We start from the raw sequence: 20,110 nt of genomic DNA, 5'->3' as shown, positions 1-20,110 counted from the left end.
TGTAAATTGGACATAGAAAGGATAAGAACATCCTTTTGTATTGGGCTGATAGGCTTTTACATGGACTTTGCAGATATAGCAATCACTGCAGTGGCTGGCCTATGGAGTAATATCATACTCTTATGGCTTCCTTTAAATGATGAGATTGGTTTTGCTTCTTTTATTTCTGCCATTATTTCACATTTTGTGTGCAGCCTTGGTGGAGACAAGTGAAGATAGAATATTGTAAAAGAATACTTAAAGCTTGTTAATGTCGAAAGAGTTTAAAGAATGCAAATGTTAAATGTATCATGATGTTGCAAAAATGCATATGGAGAGAGGCTGCCTTGGTGAATGTAGGCTCTTTATTTCTTTACTGTGGTTGTTATTTGTTGTTGGCTTTATTACAGCAATTAACTGAGAGGAACAGTACCCTCACCTGCTCATGACATCTCCTGTTTAAATTGTTGGAGTTTATTATCCTTTCAGCTGTCTAGTAAAATGGGAGGAGGTGAAATTTCTCCACAGTCACCTTGGTGGTTTGCTTGGAGGTATATTCTAATGAATGAAACACAGCCTGTTAGGGAGAGAGGGAGAGAGATTATTTTTTATGGAGCTGTACAAAAGAGCTCTAATATTTTATAGAGTGCTAACTGGAAAAGAAGTGAACCCTCCAATCTTTTGATGACTATTTGTTGTAAATACGAATACAAGTGCTATTCAATAAACATTGTTATGGTAAAATGTACCCTTTTCTTATCCCCCACCAAAACAAATGAAGTATCGAAATTAAAAATAGGTAAATCTTGCCAGGTCTTTTTGCATGCTGAGAATCTAGATTAAAATAAATTCTCACCCAGTGTAAGTGGTTGTTCTACCTCCTTGCTGAAACATATTGAACTAGCATTCATAGCTGTGAATAGCATTCCTAGGACTGTTCCAATAGCACTTTACTTGAATAGCGTATTACTTTCATATTAGCTATTAGGACCCTGACGTATGCCATCAGTTTTTCATATTCTTAGCTCACAGAGATAACAGGAAGTGTTTTATCTGAGAAACAGTGTGGTGTACCCCACACTCCTCCATGTGAGCGTGGCTGTACTCTGTTTCAGCCTGCCTTCTGTCATTTTGGGGGGAATCTATGAAGATGTTTCTCACAATGTTTACAATCCAGGAGAAGCAGTTTTGCAGCTTCTGATAGACATAGTAGGCCAGCTGCGCAAATTTTGTGTGCATATGTCACTGCCACAAGGGGATGAACATACGTGAGTGGTGACTGGATTTTACTGCTTTCTCGTGTCTTCAATTATATGTGTTGATTGTTTGGTATTGTATTTCTTTTCTGAAAGGAAGATTTGAAAAAGGGAGAAACTAAAATGACAACAAAATTTAATCAGTAGAATGTTCTCAGGCAGGCACTGAAATTGCACTGTATTTGGCAGCTTGATGGCCTGGCTTAACAATTGATTGTTCTTTGACAAAACTTGGCATTTCTGAATTCATAGTCTATAAACAATGATTGCATGTGGTTTACAGTCTGGATATTTTTAATACTCAGATAATTGTGACTTGCAAATTGTAAAATGGAACTTAACTTTGACTGCTTTTTGTTGAAATGGTTGAGGAAATTCTATCATCTCAGTCAGTGTTTTTAATACTCATCATGGCAGGTTTCCACTGAAACAATTATACCCTTGGTGAAGTTTTTACAGGCTTGGAAATCTTGGAGTTGACAGCACATTTCTTCTATTCTATATGTTTCTAATGGCAGAGTTTTACTCAACTATGAAAATCTTCTTGTCAGATTTTTAATAGTCTTGAATTTAGGGAAAGATTTTTTTGACATGTTCTTGGTATTTTAATTCATGTTACAGAGATGGAATTTTCAGGTGTGGAGACAGTATTCCAAACCAGAACATTTTCTACTGTAGAAGCAAGTGAGAGCAGCCACTTAAAAGCCTTTTCATTATGAACAAGTTTTTTATGGGTTTTCTCATGCAGCTGTTCATTTAAACTGTTAAATAACTGAAATGAATCAGTATACTATTTTCCTTCCGTCACATACAATAACTTTATTTCTACCCCATTCAACTAAAACAGGAAGGAAAAGGTAAGGATGAAGATGAAAACAAATGACATTTCCTCTTTCGGGCAAGCTAGGAAAAACGTGACTACTTCTACCTGTGATTTGCATTTTGATCATAGATCTACCCATACCTATTCTAAATCTCTCATCAAGAGACTGTATGGGGTCCAGCAAGATGCATTTATGTTGCAGATGGAATTTGTTTATTTCTTTTCTGTCCTTTGCAAGATAGTGACAGAGATTTCAAGTAAGCTTTTCTTGTCTGGTAATGGCAGTATGACTATGTATGAAAGGATTAAGAAGATAAAGGACAAGAAATTTTCCTCATCTTAGTGTTGCCAATAGTTTCTTGTTAAAAACATTATTTGTCAGTATAAATAATGTTATAATTAGATCTTATATTGCCTGACTTAACGAAATTTGAGTAGATCACATCCCACAGAAGTAAGGATGCAGATTATTACTTGGTACTCCAGGAATCAGTAAGAAGAGAGAGGATATTCTCTACTTATCATATTTCTTTCCTTTCCAAGATTTGAGTTAGACTATTGCTTGTTTTGAACGTGAAGTAGTACAGCTAATGAAGAGAGTTATGTGAGCCAACATAAATATAAATTTTGTAACCTGGCAGAATACCTGAATGAGCTGAGTTGTAGCAACTAAAACAGAAGAACCTATGCTTTTGGTGTCAAGAAAACAAATTTGACGTTTATGAGATAAAAAGTGTAAACAAAGTGAATCTTTGTGTGTGAAAGTATTTTCCATGATTGGTGCTTGCCTTGTCCTAGGTTGTGTTTTAATAATGAAGTAGGAATTTCCCTGTACTCAACAGTCATCTTTCACATTGCTCTTCCATAACTTTGGCAAAAGCAGATTTATGCATCGACAGTATTATATTTGGTCCATTAAGTCATTTTAATGTGGACCTTACAAGTTGATACATTTTCAGGTGACTAAAGAACTTTTCGAACCTGTTTTCTTAAGGTCCCTGCCTTTCTCTCCATATATTTTCCTATATAATACCTGGATTAAATTTCACAACCCAAATTTCTTCTTCTTTTTCTTCTGAATGGTTCTTGGGCACAAACCTGGGGGTTTGGAGTTCTGTTTCTTTTATGGCCTTAATTTCCATTATTTCAGCTGATGTGAATATAAGGTGGATACAGATAGTGGTTATTTTTTGTTTATGTTATGTGTAACTATTTTCAGTAATACTTGAATTGAAAGTTGCCAAATCTCTCTGAGATTTGTTTGTATAAAAAACAGAAAACCCCACCCCATTCTGGCAGTGATACCATAAGTATATTGAAAATGAGGCTGTCGCAGGCAGTGGATTCTTTGTGCTGTAACTCTCACCATTTACACTGTGTTGTTTTATATTGGTTAGAATCGCAGTCGTACGTTTTCAGGGTGGTGCTGCTTGACCGAATTGGGCAATTTCTGTAGAAATGTTTTTAAATTTCATAATCTTTTAGCATTCATCACGTTATTGATTTAAACTGCTGAAAGTAATGTCTTGCTTTACTTTCTTGTTTGAAGCGTGGGCAATGCATAATGGGATCACTGAATGAGGAATGTATCACATAAATGTCAACTATTACTAGGTTTCCCTTGGGAATATTTTTGGACTAATTTTGAGGGGAACACCTTCCCCTGGACAGAAGATTTTGAGAAATTGGTTGAGGCTTCCTGACTAATAGACTCATGATTCAATTGACTAGTTCTGGCAAGTGTCAGAATCACAGAAACTGCTTGCATAATGACCGTGCAGTTTGTGGTCAGAACCACACACATGGTTTGTGAATAAGCAGATTTATATAATTCTCCTAACGCTGGGGTCTGTGTGATGGGGAGCATGTATGTATCTAGGAGATTACTGAGGAAAGATATAGCTTTTCTGATGCTTGATAACCATAAGGGGCCAGAAAGAACAAAAACAATGGTGGGTAGAACTCATTCTAGAAATTCCTGACAAAAATGGCTGCAATGAGTTTCTTTGTGATTTTTGTTTGTTTGTTTGTTTTTTGGTCAAGCAGATTCTATACAGTTCGCTACAGAGAAAAGGATAAAGACAAGAAATGGGTGTTTCAGCTTTGTCCAGTTACAGAGACGGTGGTGGACAATCTGAAGCCAAACACAGTTTACGAATTTGGAGTTAAAGACAATGTAGAGGATAGTATTTGGAGCAAGACTTCCAATCATAAGACAGTTCTGTCTAGTAAGTATTTGGCAACAGTTAAACAAATAGCTATTCGGTTTGACAGTATTTTTTCCTCTGTTGTGGTATTACTTAAAGTAAGATACTGATCAGATTTTCGTTGTTTAAATGCTATCCCTTATGCCCCTAACAAATTCTTATAGGAATTGGTGAAACTAGAAATAGCTTGTGTTTGAAAAACTGCCATTTACTCTTCTGAAAGGAAGGGAATAAAGAGTGCATAGTGTTTATAGTTTAATACTGTGTTCAAGACTTACTGAAATGTCCACTGCCATCATCAAATCTGCCCTTTGTATATAATGTATTTCAAAATGCTGTTTCTTACAGACACTATACATTTTTAATAGGCCAGAAGAATCATTCTTTTATGCTATGGAGACAGATTGAGTTGGGTCGAAAGATACTTTCTTGTAAGAGTTCATATTCTATTTAAATGGAACTTCTCTCTCCTAGAATGCAGGCTTGTGTATTCAGTGGGTGCTTCTGCAGCAACTAAATCCAGGGAGTTTGCTATTTCCCTGTGTGTCTACATTCTGGTCTACTGACAAAGTGTCTTCAAATTGGAAAGTTAGCAGCACCTTTCTGATTCGAGCCTTTCATATTGTCATTGCGTAGTAGGTAGATAGAGAAACCGTGGGCAGTAAACAGAGAATGAACTTTTATTATAAATTTGTAACCATCTGTTTGCATAGGAGTTTACCAATTAGCACAAATGGCCACTTACTTCTGTTTTAACTCACCATCTTGTAGCGACTCAAGGTCTTTTCCTATATAATCGGAAACATTTTAACCTAAATCAAACCTCATTCACTGTACGCTTTCTTTCCTTGCTGAAGAATATATGTAAATGAGTATAATCTGCAATTCCTGTTGCATGGTCTTGTATTTGTTGAATCCACAGAACCATTTTTTTATATACTAAACACATTGGAAGGGATTGGGAAGAGAATCTGGTTTTAATTCATTATTTGAGAAAGACATAAAAGGCATGGCAAATATTCAACATTTATTTAATGAAAATTTAGCAAAAAAGATGAAAGTAGATTATTTCTGACCATCTTAACATGATTTTCGCATGAAGTCAGTGTGAAACTTTTGTCAGTTTTCCCTTGTCTTCAGGCCAATAGTAGGTCCTGTTTCTGAGAAGTATCAAGGGCTTTGAAATATTTTTTTTCAGGATAATGTGTCAAATGAGTTGTCTCTCTGTTCATATTTATAGTTGATTTTTTTCTATTCCTTATCAGTTTTGGATGGCATTGTGAAGGAATATTATAACATTTAGCTTGATTCTTGCTTACATGACTGTCAATGCAAAGGGAGCAGAAAACTGTGAAGGTAAAAGATGCAGAGAAAGTTTGGAGCATCATACTACAATACAGGAAGTGCTGGCAGGGACAGTTTCTCCTCTGTATGTAACAGCTGCATCACAAGAAGCTTCTGATACTAATAAGCTATGAGGGAAAAAAAACCAAAAAAAACAAACTAAGAGAAAAAATTCAGAGATTAAGTCCATGGGTTACTTTGTTCATGTGTTGAGACAAAGGAAACCATGTCAGAGACAAAGAGAAGTGATACGCCTGCTCTGAATAGCCAGTGCTAAATGTGCATTTCTATCAGAAGAGTGCACTTAAAAGCAAGACTATTGGAGAACATAAAACATGCTGCTTTTAGCCAGTCCTAGTACCAGCCTGACAAGTGGGATGCAGAAATTCCTCTTTCAAGTTTCTTCCTTGCATGTTAGTGTTGTGGTTATATTAATTTTTCAAAGAATCCTCTTAGACACCTCTGACGTCTCCTTTCTAAATCCCAAAGAGCACTTCAGCTCTCTTACCCCCTATTTTAAAACAACAAAGATACATTTCATTTCCTCTCTGTCAAAATATGAAGGGGAGATTTTGCAGATGAATTAATTAATCTGGATAAAGAGAACCAAACAAAATTGTCACATAGTGTGTCTTTATAACTGGTAATTAAATCCTCTAACCTTCTCAGCTGTTGAAAAAGTTGAATAAACTTGATTTGCATTCCTTTGGACAAAAGAAAAAGTAAATCTGTATATTTATTTCTCTTTCTGTCAAATCAGATAAAAAAGTAAATGGACATCTCCAGAATATGTACAAGTTGGTACCTAATGCCCAAACACAGGTATGCAAAACTGTCTTATTTTATTTTTTATACCAGATTTGTATTTTGTATGGTCAAGTTTTTGCTTCTCTGTTAAAGTGATAAAGAGATTATGGCCACAAATTGCAATTTAAAAAAAAATCTGTTTAAGACTAAATACTGTATGGAGAAGCATTTATATGTGTGTATTGAAAAAATGATTGAGAACTGTAGGCAAGATGCTTTCTGTATGTGGATTCTAACAATTAAAATTTTATTATCCTTTTGTAGTGTTCAGGTTTGTTATCCTGTGACAGTTGTGGTGGTCAGTTCATTTTGTGATAAGGTAGTGTTATTTTATAGACTAATCTTGTGTATACTAAGGTGTTCTAAAATCATTAGTCATTCCATTGAATTCACTAATAATTCTTACATGTGAGGCAAGTGTTTGCAAAACAAGAGGAAGCTAGAAATGGCAATTAAATTTACTTATTGAGATTACTAGGCAGTTCATCAAATCCTTGCAGGTGGCAAGGTAAAATTTTTAACTGTTTGATCAAAGATTTGAAGATTTTTAAAAATAAGTAAATATAAACATTTATTTATTTCCTATTTTTTTTTTCTCATCTGGCATCTGCCATAACAACTATCAAACAAGCATGGGTGGATTTCATATGCTTGTGGATTTACATACAGAGATACCTTTTGCTTTGAAGAGCTGAAGCAGAAATGAAAGATCTGTAGACTGAAACTGTTAGTTGACTAGTTTTAATACAGTGAAAACCAGACACTTTATTCATAACTTTTGAGCCTTATCTCCTCTTCTGTGAGATTAAATTGGTTTCTTCATATTTCCTTTCCTTAATTTTTCAGCAAATTGCAAGTTTCAGCAGCTAATCTTCTTCATGAGGTAGACTACGGGAAAAGTTGTAGAAATCCTTGTTACTTCAGACATTTTAAAGAGTTTCCCCATGAATGATGATTATTATAAGGGAACAATCGATTCTTCATGATTCTCTTCTGTCTCTGATTTTCCAAATGCTCTCATGGTAGGAAATGGTCATGTGTGGTTTCTCATTGTTCCCTCTTCATATTGCACAATATTGTAAAGAGTCTGTAGTTTCCAGAGCTTGAATTCCTTCAGGAATCAAACCACAGTCTTTTACATATATTTCCTTGTAGGAATAATTAGGTATTCATTTAGGACAGCAATACTTTAATTATAGCATCACATACAGAGTTAGAGCAGTATAATGGTTAGGTTATTGGAAACATAGTCATGTCTCACATTCAAGAGAAAGTGTTTTATCTGTGAGTAAGATGAAGCCAGTTGATGAAATACTCATGAAAGTTCTCATCTCATGTTGTTGTTGAAATCAACTTTACCGTTCTTCCCATTGGTCCCACAAGTGCCTTTAAAGTTACACGTGACAGCCCAAAATCAGGTAATTCATTCTGGCATCTGGAGTGCAAGCTGAGTTCCTTTCTTCTTCTTAGCAAACCATGTGTGCCAGGACCCCGACTCTGTTACATCGCTTCTGTGGAAGTGGGGTTTCTATTTATGCAAGAGATGTCCTGAGAAAGTGAGCTAGAACACTTTTCCAAATATTTGCACAGCTTAAGCATGAAAGGAGGACTGGAGCCAACATCTAGTCTTTTTAGTCAGCTTCACGGGGCTTAGCTCCAGAGAAATACTGCTTTATCACCCTACACAGAAATATCATGAAAACATTATGTAGATCATTCTAAAAATTCTTTTATCATTCTCACTTTAATGGTGCAAAAAGCCATAAAACTAAGGCTGGGAAGCATATAGTGGCAAGCTCCTGCGTTTATGTTATTACTTCAGTTTCCACAGTATCATGTGGGGTATGTTTCAGCGTTGCAGCGCATCATCAGTGCAAAGCCAGAAAGAGTGTTATTTAGACCGAGCTTTGTTTGTGCTTGATTTTCCTCCAAAGACACAACTGGCTCATACCAGCATAGTTCTAACTCTTCCCTGTAAGGAGACTTTTTAAAGACTGTTTTTTAAAGCAAAATTACTGATCCATCTAGTCATTCTGCCCTTTCAACATTGGTCACATATCAGCTTGTGTTTCTTTTGGCAGGTTCATCCTTTAAGTTTGACTGAGCTCCTGGGGCTGTGTGAGCTACAACTAATAGGAGAGGGGAAGAAAAGGAGAGTTCTAGGTTTTCCCTTCATAAACAAGGGGTGGTGGTAGGGTGGAGATGATGCAGTAGAAATTAATTTCCTCTTCTGTCTGACCAGGTTCCTGTAATTTCATAATGTCAGTCTGAAAGGTGGGGTCCTCCTCAATTTTGAGTGGCTACAAAAAAGATGGAGACTCCCTTTTTACAAGGAGTCACATGGAAAAGATGAGGTGCAAGGGGTACAAGTTACTCCTGGGGAGACTCTAATCGGACACAAGGGGAAAATGTATCACTATGAGAACAATCAGCCATTGGAATAATCTCCCCAGGGATGTGGTGGATTCCCCAACATTGGACATTTTTGAGGTTCAGCTGGACAGGGTGCTGGGCCATCTTGTCTAGACTGTGCTTTTGCCAAGAAAGGTTGGACCAGATGATCCTTGTATTCCCTTCCAACCTGGTATTCTGTGATTGTATGATTTTTCCAGCCAACAAGCAGGACACTTAGCTTCTATGATTTGCTAAACTCTGGAAGAAAACATGCCTGCTCTTCCAAAACTTATCCAATCCAGGCTGACTGTTATGGTCCCTTGAGGAGTCTCTTACATATGTGCCAGTTATTTGTGGCTTTTGGAGTATTGGAATACAAGAGAGGCAGAAAGAACAAGTGTCTCTTAAAGTACTATTGCTATATGCCATTTGACAGAATGTCTGATAACTGCAGTTCTTTATGCAACATGCCATAGGTATACAGTCAGAAATTAAGATGTCTGACTAACAGTATAATTTACATCTCTATTTTTCCTCTGAAATTAAGAAATACCTTATTTGCCATCTTCATTCATGGAGATGCCACAATCATTTTAATAACTAATGTTCCTAATACCTATATGCTCTGTATTCTCTGTCTCAAAAATAGTAGTGCCATTCCTACAGATGATAGGTTGATGTTTCTGAAATAGTTTGTCCAAGTAGCACATTTTACTAGACATAGAAATAGCTGAAGTAGTCACTTTCTGGAGACTGAGAAAGAGGGGATTGACAACACCATGGTAGATTTCAAGTGCAGCACATGCAGATTTATGCGGGGTGAGCAATGTAATTACAGGAGCTGTGGAACACGGATTTCATGTTGACGATTTGTTCTTGAGTGAGAAACTAAATTTTGAATGTATTCTAATGTGTTTAGCATTTTCATATTGCTGTCATTACTGTCATCCACTAGTAGTCAACAAAGAAAGGATGCTCTTGTAAGAACCTTTTACTAGTAAAAGGGCTGATAATAAGTTCCGCACTTGAGTTACACAAGTGCTCACTACAGCTTGAGAGCTGTTTATTTGATTTTAGGGCTCCTGATAAGAAATACAAAAAAATGAACACATTCTTCTGATAAGTGCACTTCATCCCGCTTGTTAGTTGCATGAATAGCATGGTTACTTCAAAAGCTGATCATCTGCAACACAATTTTTTCACTAGATTGCAAAACGGAAAGGTAAGCCTTTTTAATAATAAAGCAAAAAGAGTAAGCAATTAAAAAGGAAGATTATTTTATATCTTTCATTAATGATAATGATTGAAACCTTCATTTAATTTCAAACCATGTTCATGCCAATGCAAAACTGTTACTAGGTAGCAGAAAGTAATGGCTTTCATATAATAGAATCATTCAGGTTGAAAAATACCTCTAAGATCACTGAGTCCAGCTGTAAACCTAACACTGTCAAGTCCACCACTAAACCATGTCCCTAAGAACCTCATTTATGTGTCTTTTAAACATCTCCAAGGATGGTGACTCAACTACTTCCCTGGGCAGCCTGTTCCAGTGCCTGACAACCCTTTTCCATGAACAAAAGTTTCCTAATATCCAATCTAAACCTCCCCTGGCACAACTTGAGGCCATTTCCTCTTGTCCTATCACTTGCTACTTGGGAGAAGAGATCAACAACCTCCATGCTACAGCCTCCTGTCAGGTAGTTGTAGACAGCGATCAGGTCTCCCCTGAGCCTCCTTTTCTCCAGGCTAAACAGCCCCAGTTCCCTCAGCTGCTCCTCATCAGACTTGTGCTCCAGGCCCCTCACCAGCTTCATTGCCCTTCTCTGAACTCTCTCCAGCACCTCAATGTCTTTCTTGTCATGAAGGGCCCAAAACTGAACACAGGATTCAAGGTGGGCGCTCACCAGTGCTGAGTACAGGGCAATGATCACTTCTCTGGTCCTGCTGGCCACATTATTTCTGATACAAGCCAGGGTGCTGTTGGCCTTTTTGGCCACCTGGGCACACTGCTGGCTCATATTCAGCCAGCTGTTGACCAACACCCCCAGATCCTCTTCTGCCAAGCAGTTAAACCTCATACAATTGGCCTTCGTAGAATAAACAGCCTCCATCCATTTCATTGAGGAAAGAGCCATCTTACTTGTTTAGATTTGCCTTCTTCCAACTTCTTAGACTTTGGTATGTGATTGATGTGTACCCAACCATTCCTTTTAAAGCTTCTTTTTAATACTTAGAATAGAGCAAAAATCTTCATCATCAAATGCTGAATTTTCATGCAAGTGTTCTTTCACATGAAGTAGACCAGATGTCATGAAGTGCAAAAATGAACATTAACTGATTCTGACTTTACTGGTGTACATTTGACTTGGAGAGCTAGTTTGAGTTATTTTATTTATTTATTTCTTGTAACTCAGGTATAACTCAAAAAAAAAGAAAATCCACTTTTAATGGGGATTTAGTCTTTTTATGTTGCTGGCATAAGAGTCTTCCTCCTCTTACCGCCTGAGTGTATTAAGTTTTCAGAAGTTGTTCCTAGTACCCATGTGTGGTAGTAAATATTGATTTATAATGTTTGGGAGCAGCTATGTTCTTCCTTTTAAAGTATCTGGAGTCCATTCATGTGTTTCTTATTTTTATGGTATCAAAATGCTGGAAAAGATTCATACTTAGGCAAAAAAAAATCTGGGTCAAAGACGAGTGAGCAGCAGAAATGTCCAAGTATTTAACATAAAACGTGAGAAGAACATTAGTGACCAGCCAATTAAACTTTGGAAACAATTTCACCAAATAAAATTACTCTGAGTTAATCTACTTAAAGCAGACTGTTCAACCAAGACTCTTGATAGTTTACACCTGGTTCTGGAATAGTTTGTGTTCTAAGTATACTATTCCTGTGAATATAATTAAATCCTGTGACCAAATTAGTAACTGCATATGTTTCAGAGATTTTGTTGTAGTTAAATTTCAGCTTTTCTTACCTTTCTGGACTACTCCCCAGTGAGTGCTCAAGAGATTCTTAAAAGAAAAGAGGATTGAGGATTCCTAAGCTCTCAAATACTGTGCTTTTCTGAAGCAAAACCTCTCAAGCAGAAAAAAGGAGATCAAAATGCAATATTACTATACTGGCCCATGGGAATTGAAGCAATAGCATAACTTCAGTGACTAGGACCAGACCCATATGCAGTGTTAACTTGGGGCAGGTGCGGTATTGGATTAGAGCCCTCTATTTTTGTTACTAAGAAAGTTCAATTACTATTATGGAAGTTATCCCAAGGCTTTTTTTTCTCCCCTCACCTCTTTCTCAGCTTACACTGCGTGATAATAAGAAGTTGGTCCCTGTCACAATAATCAAACAAGGTAAATTTGTATTTTTTTAAATTTATTCTTATGCTCTGCAAGAGTAACTTAAAATGAAAGACAAATCTGACTCTGAAGTGAATGTCATGAAAGTTTCCTTGTAGAATGGGTGGAACCTTAGGAACTATTCATATCCTTTAATTACAAATACTATTAAGCTGTTGCTTATCTGTGTTAATAAAATGAGATATTACATTGCATTATAAATAATGCATTAGTTGACTCATTGAATGAATACCAATCAGTTCTGATTTCTGCTAGTATCCATTCTTTTCCTCTTTCAACTAGATTGTCCAGGTATGTTGATTGCCCAGCTACGCATAACCTGATAGTCATGTGTGAAGGGCAGCAGCATGGATAAGATTCATGCTGCTAAACTTTTTTGTGGGTATCTTCAGCTGAGTCATTGACTTAGACTCCCTTCTTCTTTCCCTGATCAATGGAGAGAGATACCTACAATAGACGTAAACATACTGCCCTTTAGAAGTGCCCATTTCTGTCTAGTGGTAAGAGGTAGCATAGTAGCATAACCTTTGAAAATAAACTACTTAAATGTAGCTGATAGAAAATAAGCTCCAGATTAAAATGCGATGACAGAAATTGGATTATGAATAATTTTATGTAACAAAATCAAGCAAAAAGTCTTCGGAGGTAGTTCACAGTTCAGTGACCGGAAAGCACTGGAGAATGGTGTGAAAGCAAATTATGGTAATTACTGTAATTACTGTGCTGGCATTTACTTCACATGCATCTTTTTTTGAAACTTGTGAATGGCAGGGTAATGAGATGGCCTGAAGCTAGCCCTATATTAATATAAACATGTAATGTAATTTTTCACCAAGAATATAAAAGTGATATGCAAGTGGAACAAAGAGATGCACTGTTAAGACATGATGTAGAAGAAACAGTTTGCAGCCTCTTAAACTGAATGCAAATACAGAAAAGATTAGAATGGTGTCTTCATCTCCAAGTGTTGAGTTGAGGCAAGGTTTTCAGAATGCTGAGGCTTGCCTCAGGTTTGGTTTTGTTTCTTGTTTTGGGTGTTTTAGATGCTTTTCTAATACTACTGTGTTGTCTCCACAGTTATTCAAAATCGGACACAGTCAAAAACTGCAGATAGTTCTTCCCTGCCAGGAGCAATATTAGGTGACTAGAAGATGTTTTTATTATTTTTCCTTCTCTTTGACTGAAAATTAGAACTGTGTAAATACTTCTAATTTTCTTGATCTTGATAATTCTTCCCTTGCATATCAAAGAGTATTTTGCAGCTGCTTCAGATGGTATTTGTTATGTTTTATGGTGGTACAGATGGTTCAAGGATGATGTAGCCTGGGGGAAATAGAATCATTTTATTGTTATAGTATTTAAAAGAAAGCAGTGTCACTGTTTAAGCCAAGAACTTCTTTCATACTTCAAGTAAAGTTTTGTGTCAAAGATCTTATTGAGATCACAGATCGTTCTTTTTTTGTTTGTTTTTTTAAGGCAGTATGATAACCTACCATCTACAGACACATATCTGTACTGATATGTTAGACAATAGTGATGTATATTATAACCTTACTTGCAATTAGAGCTTGATGTTAGGTCTCAGGGCATGACTGTTTTCCTCAAGCCACTCAGATGCATGCTTTCTGTTCTTGTTTGACCTATGAGAATACACAGTATTGTCTTAGAACATAACAATAGGGAAAAGTCTATCATATAGTGCTTAGTGTGGTGAACTACTGGTTCACCTGAAGTAGATGGGAAAGGCTCACTGCATCATGCACTTTGTGATCAATTTATTCCTGGCTTCCAGAAGTTGTTTTATATATATGGCAATACTTTATATAACTACATAACATTTGACTAATGATTGCTTTGTGTGAATCAAACAGCTATTAACCATGTTTGGCGTTGAGTCTTCTTGGCACACCAGACAGAATATCCCAGCGTCTGATGCTCCAGTACTCCAAGGCTGTATGCTCCTGTATTGACCTGGTTTCAATCCCGATTAATCATGAAATGGTTGTAATACAATACAGTGAGTGGTGTAAAGGGGAAATAGCACCAAACAGGACTGATAATTACTGAACGGAACTAACTCATTTCCCAGATACTCAGATTAAACTCCAGGTAGTTCAGTAGTAGTTGCTCACATATCTCAGGGGTGTGTATTTTTCATCTCTTCTGGAATTAATGGCACACATATTTCTTTGTAGTGCACCTTATTGTTCCAGGTCTCAATGAAACTCAGCAGAAACTTCCTCCTCTCCTGCCAATAGATGACAGACCTCAAGCATCCAGGAAACAACTGGGTAAGCAGAAATGAACTGAGCTTGTATTATTTGTGAGCAGTATCAGAAGCATAGTGATGTGAACTTGGACTTACAAGCATTCATAGAAGTTATCTTATTTTAAAACAGCTGAACAGATTTTTAAAGTATTTCAGAGCTATTTAAAAGAATATGCAGTAGCTTTGATCCAAAGAGGAAAGAAGGGAAAACAGTGGTGCTTATGGTCTTTAGGGCTTTGTTTTGTTTTACAATGTGACTTTTTTTTTTCCATAGGTTATATCTTTCAATATACCTGTTTAAAATGGACATTTGTGTATCCATTTGCAAGATCAGATTTTCAGTGAATTTTAATTATATGAGTTCTGGCTTGAGTATATGTGAGAAATTGTTTCACTAAGAGATTCTTCTTATTATCTGTAATTGAATTCATGGGGAAAAAAAAATGGTAGCCAGAAATCAGAACATTTCAGTTGAGATTTACTGTGTATTTTGCGGATATGCCTGAAACCTGCAGGAAAAAGATTAATTTAGGCTTTTTTTTTTTTTTTTCTGTAGGGTCCGTAAACTAGCATATCATCTGTGAATAGGTTAGTTGTGGAGACTACAGCTACCTTTAAAAACCTTACTAATGCCCCCAGTGCATATTTCACAGATCCCTCAAGTAGAGTTCTGGAGCTGATGACTTTTGGCTTGGCTAATCTTAATACTTAATTTGAACTCCAAACATCTGGGTCAGATCTTTTTTTCCATTCTTCTCCTTTGTTTAATTTATTCTGTCACTCCATTGCTGGCCATAGCTCATTCTCAGACTGTCTTGCTTTGCAGTGAGAAAACAGCAATGCTTGTTCCTGTTAAGATGCTGTGTACGTGTAAGGGCACAGCTACACAGTGGAATAATATTTGAATGTGTTTGAGTAAGAATATGTTTGAACCGAGGCTGAGTTCCTCAAAAAATTGTGTCTGGAAGTATTTGGCAGCATTTGACAGACAAATATTGCTAGCATCACCTATGGCTACCAAAAATTTAAGCTAAGTGGAAAAACTTAATTGCACTGTTTACAGAGCATTACTGGTTTGCAATCATGATGACAAAATTGATCACATCGTTAACTTGATTATTACTATTTTCTTTGAACAGCAAGCAGAGAAAACTAGGTGTTATCATTACTAGATTGGTTTTAACCTTTATTCAAAGAGTAGATAACAAAGGTACCATGAAAATTCAGTAGACCATATTTTGACAAATCCATTTTTAATACCACTTACTTTTAGTAAACCATATGTTAAGATCTCCAGTATCATTTTTGGACTACAGTATCTAGAATATTTATTTTTGGTTTCATTTTCTACCAGTAAAATTATACCTTTCTGCAGAAAAACAATATTGTGTTTTCAGAGAGGTCATAGGGTTCAGTAGTGTGTGCAGTAAAAACGGCAGAATGTGACTATGAGCAAAAGATGGGGAAAAAGACAAGGGTAGCATCAGTTGTCCTAGAGATGTCCAACTTCCTCAATTCACTGTGCATAGAGCTTGAACTTCTAAATTTCAGTGTTCTGATATGTCTAAAATAGGTAGCTGGTGTGATGCCAGTTTGGAGCCACTCTTTATGTTAGATTATGCAAACACCTTGGTGAAAATAACCAGGGCAGACAAGTGATGTTTTGTTTTATTCTGTTTACTGTGTGTTCCTTAGCAGAGAACATGAAGTACATGGGTGTACACACAAGGGACTACTGGATTTCAAAGGAGTGTATTAATAAAACAGGGAAGAGTCATTGCTTGGAAAACAAAAATACTCTGAGAAATAATTTGATGTATAAAATAACTGACAAAAAGTCATATTGTCTAAATCTATACAGATATCCCTCACTGATACTTGAGAATTATGTATGTCTATAATAAAATGCAATAAGGCTTATGCTGTGTGTGAAGTTGTGACTAATTATGATTTCTTAATACACTGCAACTCTTCTAATTCTTTATTATTTAGAAAAGTTTAAATAATGCATCATAGAATATCATATTTATTGAATTCTCAAGTATTTTTTTTGTTTACTTAGTAAAAAACTTACTATGTTTTGTGTGGGGTTTTTTGTTGTTGTTTTTGGTTTTGTTTGGGTTTGGGGATTTTTTTTGTTTTGGTTTTGTTTTTTGTTTGCTTGTTGGTTTTTTTTTGTTCGTGGCATTTTTTTGTTTATTTGTTTGGTTTTTTGTTGTTGTTGTTTGGTTTTGGTTTTGTTTTTTGGTTTGGTTTGTGGGGTTTTTTTAAGAGTAGTAGTCCAGAAAGAAACCCACAAAAAATACTCCCTTGGTCCTCAGTCGGGGAGGGGGGGAGAAAAAAAAAAAAAGAAACCAAACAAAACACAAATACCACAAATATCCACTGCTGGAATAGAAGGCTATTGCCATACCACCATAATTGTTAGAAGTAATGTAAAGGAAAACAAGGACATAACTCATGTGGCAGTTGCATTGTATTTGAAAATGTATTAGACTATTGTATAACGCTTAGAAATATATTACATCTTGGAATTTTGAAGAGCGTTTTTACTGTTAATGCTCAAAAGCTAGACAAATGGAAAACAGTGAAAACTATTTTGCAGCGTGAAAGTAATTATTTATAAGGCATTAAATTTCTTCCTGTAAAATTTACTTTAAAGTAATCTTTTAATGAAGAAAATAGTGCCAAAAATGCATGCGTTTAACATAACTACATTGATGCTTGTACTGATTGTGCAGTGGAAGTTCATGGATTCCTAAAGGTATTCAGCTTTCCAGATTTATCCATGTTGGTTTACTTTGGCAAAATGAAATAGGACAAAAATAAATCTGTAGTAGAACAGAGCAGACACAGCTTTGCAATTACTCTCTAATGTCTTTGTCCCTTTAGCTAAGAATGAAACTCGAATATGGCCTGCTGAATCCAAAACACCAGAAGTTCAAGAAATCTCCCCACAGTCCCTCCCAGGTAATGAAAATTCTATTTTTAGGAACTCCATGGGATATCTTTGCCAAAGATAGAAACTAAAATTAAGTCCATCTTTGTGTTCCTTAATCTGCAGTTAAAGGCAGTAATTAGAAAACAGGAGGATAATATATGTGAACTAGTAGCCATGAGTGATAGATGTGAATAAAAATCTGAATCTAGTTTTGAAGGAAAGTTTCAGATGCTACAATTGTCAGGTTTATAAAAACACTTAAAGTTAGAACCATGTCCTTGTGGGGTGCTGGATACCTCAAAATCATGAAAAATGGCAAAACAATACTTTTCTTGTGATGCACCTTGAACTTCTGGCTCTCATGAAATATATGAAGAAGAAAATTAGGGACAAGAGCAGGATTATGCAAAATGCATGTATGAGATTAAGATGGAACAGTCACAGTAACAAGGTCTATTTCAAAGGTGGCAGAGTATGACAGCGTGATGTACCATTTAATTTAAGTTTTGAAAATATGAATTTTGACCACGCTGTCTCTGTGGACTTACCAGTCCTATTAAAGTGAATGGGGACTGTTCACATCCATGGGAAGAGAATATAAAATTTAATCCTAGACTCATATTCAAGGTTGTCTGTGAAATGTATGTTAACCTGTACATTTGGAAGACTGAAGTTTATCACCATCTACTTGTGGCTGAAAAAATATTGCTTATTTAAAAGGACGTACTCACATGCTAATTCCTTAAACTGTTCAAAAACCTGAAGTTATATTTTAAAACTCACTAGATTTACTGCCTCCATTTGGTTAGGAAACAAGTTAGTGTAACATAAATAGAGTACTTTATCAAGTTGTATGACAAGTATAGCCCTCTATTTTCACATCTCAATCTAAAGGAAAAAAGATTGGAGAGAGATAAATTGTTCAAAGCAAAATGATGAAGAGTGACTTTCCACCCACTTTATTGACCCACATTTCTGAATTGTTTAAGTAGACATATGCTTATATTCATTTTCTGTAGCTGGGCTTTTATCCTATAACAAAGACTGAAGTCTTGAGTCCACTGTCATTAGAGACAATAGTTGGCTTCTGCCACTTTCTTTGATGAAAGGGGAGAAAAAAGGATTGAATTGTGGCAAGACTTTAAAATGAAAAAAGAATTTGAGGAAACAATACAGCAAAGGTTTGCTTTGGTTTGGTTTAGTCATATTATGTGATATTGCTGGCATTACTCTATTCCATCTATAAAGATTTTCCCGGCCTGCTGAAATGGAGTTGCACATTATTCTTTTGACATCACAAGATTCACAGAGATGCTGCCCTTAAATACAACTGCATTTATTTTAGTCCTTAAGTTTATCAAAGATACCATATTTTACATCATCAGACCAACTTATTCTTTAAAACAAACAAACAAAAAATGCTCCTAAAGGATATGTAGGAAATAAAAAAGGTGGAGGATGAAGTAATGCAGCAAAATCATGTAGTGATTGACAAGCGTCTTTTAAATTAAACAATACATCATTTTTTTTCTCTGAAAATGTTTACATAATTTTATCTTCAACTCGATACATGTGTGTTTGCCAAATTCTAGTGTTAACCAACAATTCCTTTCTGCAAAATTTTCATATGGATACATCTTTTCTGTTCATCCTAAATACTAAGAGAAAAACACAGGAATTTATTGTCAAAGAGGTCCCTGAAGTTTACAAGTTTAGCATATATGTGATAAACAGCTTACTTTTAATTGGAAATATGTGGATACTTTTTTTAAAAACTGTGAATAACTTTTGTTTTGTTTTATCTTGAGGTCTCTTGTGGATGTAAATTCTCCAGTTATTTTACTAAATTATTTACCCTGTCCAAGTAAATGCAGAACAAGCAATCTACAGATGTTTTTTCTAGAACTTTACCATTTTGTGAAAGTGAGAACTGAATGCATAAATTTATGTAATCTGCTCTCTTGCAAAATCCTAGTCCTCAAATTTGCATTAATCTAATCAAAACATGTCATTCCTTGTGTTGGCATTTACTGGTTAATCAGGCAAACAGTGTGAATCTGACACAAGAACTGATGTATCACCTGAGGAGGAGAGAATCAGTCCATGATGTTTCCTTTACTTTGGGTTCTGTAATTATGTTTATGTACCTGGTATGCAGTAATTCTAACCATAAACATAATCATTTCTAGACATAGCACAGAATTATATGTTTATAGAGTTGGTTAATGTTTCATTACACATGATAACAATTGGCAAGTATTGTCTTTTTAGTGACAAATGATATACAACCATTTGTTACAAGTAAACATATCCTTATTGCTATCACACCATTAGTTATTTACTGAAATATTTAGAATAATTTTTATCTTCCACTTCATGCTTCCTCTGTGGTTTTAATTCCATGTCTCTTTTTCTGTGGTAACGGTCCCTTTCTGTCATTCTTTTTGATCACAGCATCAGTGTCTCATGTTAAAGTATTAGTATGTCACACTATTTACATGAAAGAATGTATTCATTGTGGTTACAGTATTTCAGTTAAAGAAGGAAAAATGGAGTGGCAGGAAACAGAAATGAAAGGGAATCCTTTAAAAGAAAATATTTATTTGGATGTGATTTCTATCTAGCAATTGAACATGCAAAAATAGCTTGAATTTGAGCCAAACTTTCACAAGTAACTTGAGCAAGAGATCTGACCCACTTTTGCAAGGGTTGCGTTTGAGAGAC

At 35.7% G+C, this 20,110-nt stretch overlaps 1 protein-coding gene across 28 annotated transcripts in view; it reads left to right on the top strand.

The window, feature by feature from the left end:
• ABI3BP (ABI family member 3 binding protein) overlaps nt 1–20,110 on the top strand; it is a 161,141-nt gene that overhangs the window by 41,961 nt on the left and 99,070 nt on the right. For all 28 annotated transcript variants that reach the window (XM_065633819.1, XM_065633791.1, XM_065633956.1 and 25 more), the window contains exons 5-10: nt 4,105–4,286; nt 6,370–6,431; nt 12,119–12,170; nt 13,254–13,316; nt 14,372–14,467; nt 17,338–17,415. In XM_065633819.1, the coding sequence (XP_065489891.1) occupies nt 4,105–4,286; nt 6,370–6,431; nt 12,119–12,170; nt 13,254–13,316; nt 14,372–14,467; nt 17,338–17,415 (533 nt within the window). The remainder of the gene's footprint in view (nt 1–4,104; nt 4,287–6,369; nt 6,432–12,118; nt 12,171–13,253; nt 13,317–14,371; nt 14,468–17,337; nt 17,416–20,110) is intronic.

This window comes from Caloenas nicobarica, chromosome 1, assembly GCF_036013445.1.
Source record: "Caloenas nicobarica isolate bCalNic1 chromosome 1, bCalNic1.hap1, whole genome shotgun sequence".
Taxonomy (NCBI): domain Eukaryota; kingdom Metazoa; phylum Chordata; class Aves; order Columbiformes; family Columbidae; genus Caloenas; species Caloenas nicobarica.
The sequence above is the reverse complement of the archived record's forward strand: the minus strand, read 5'-3'. Positions and strand labels throughout refer to the sequence as shown.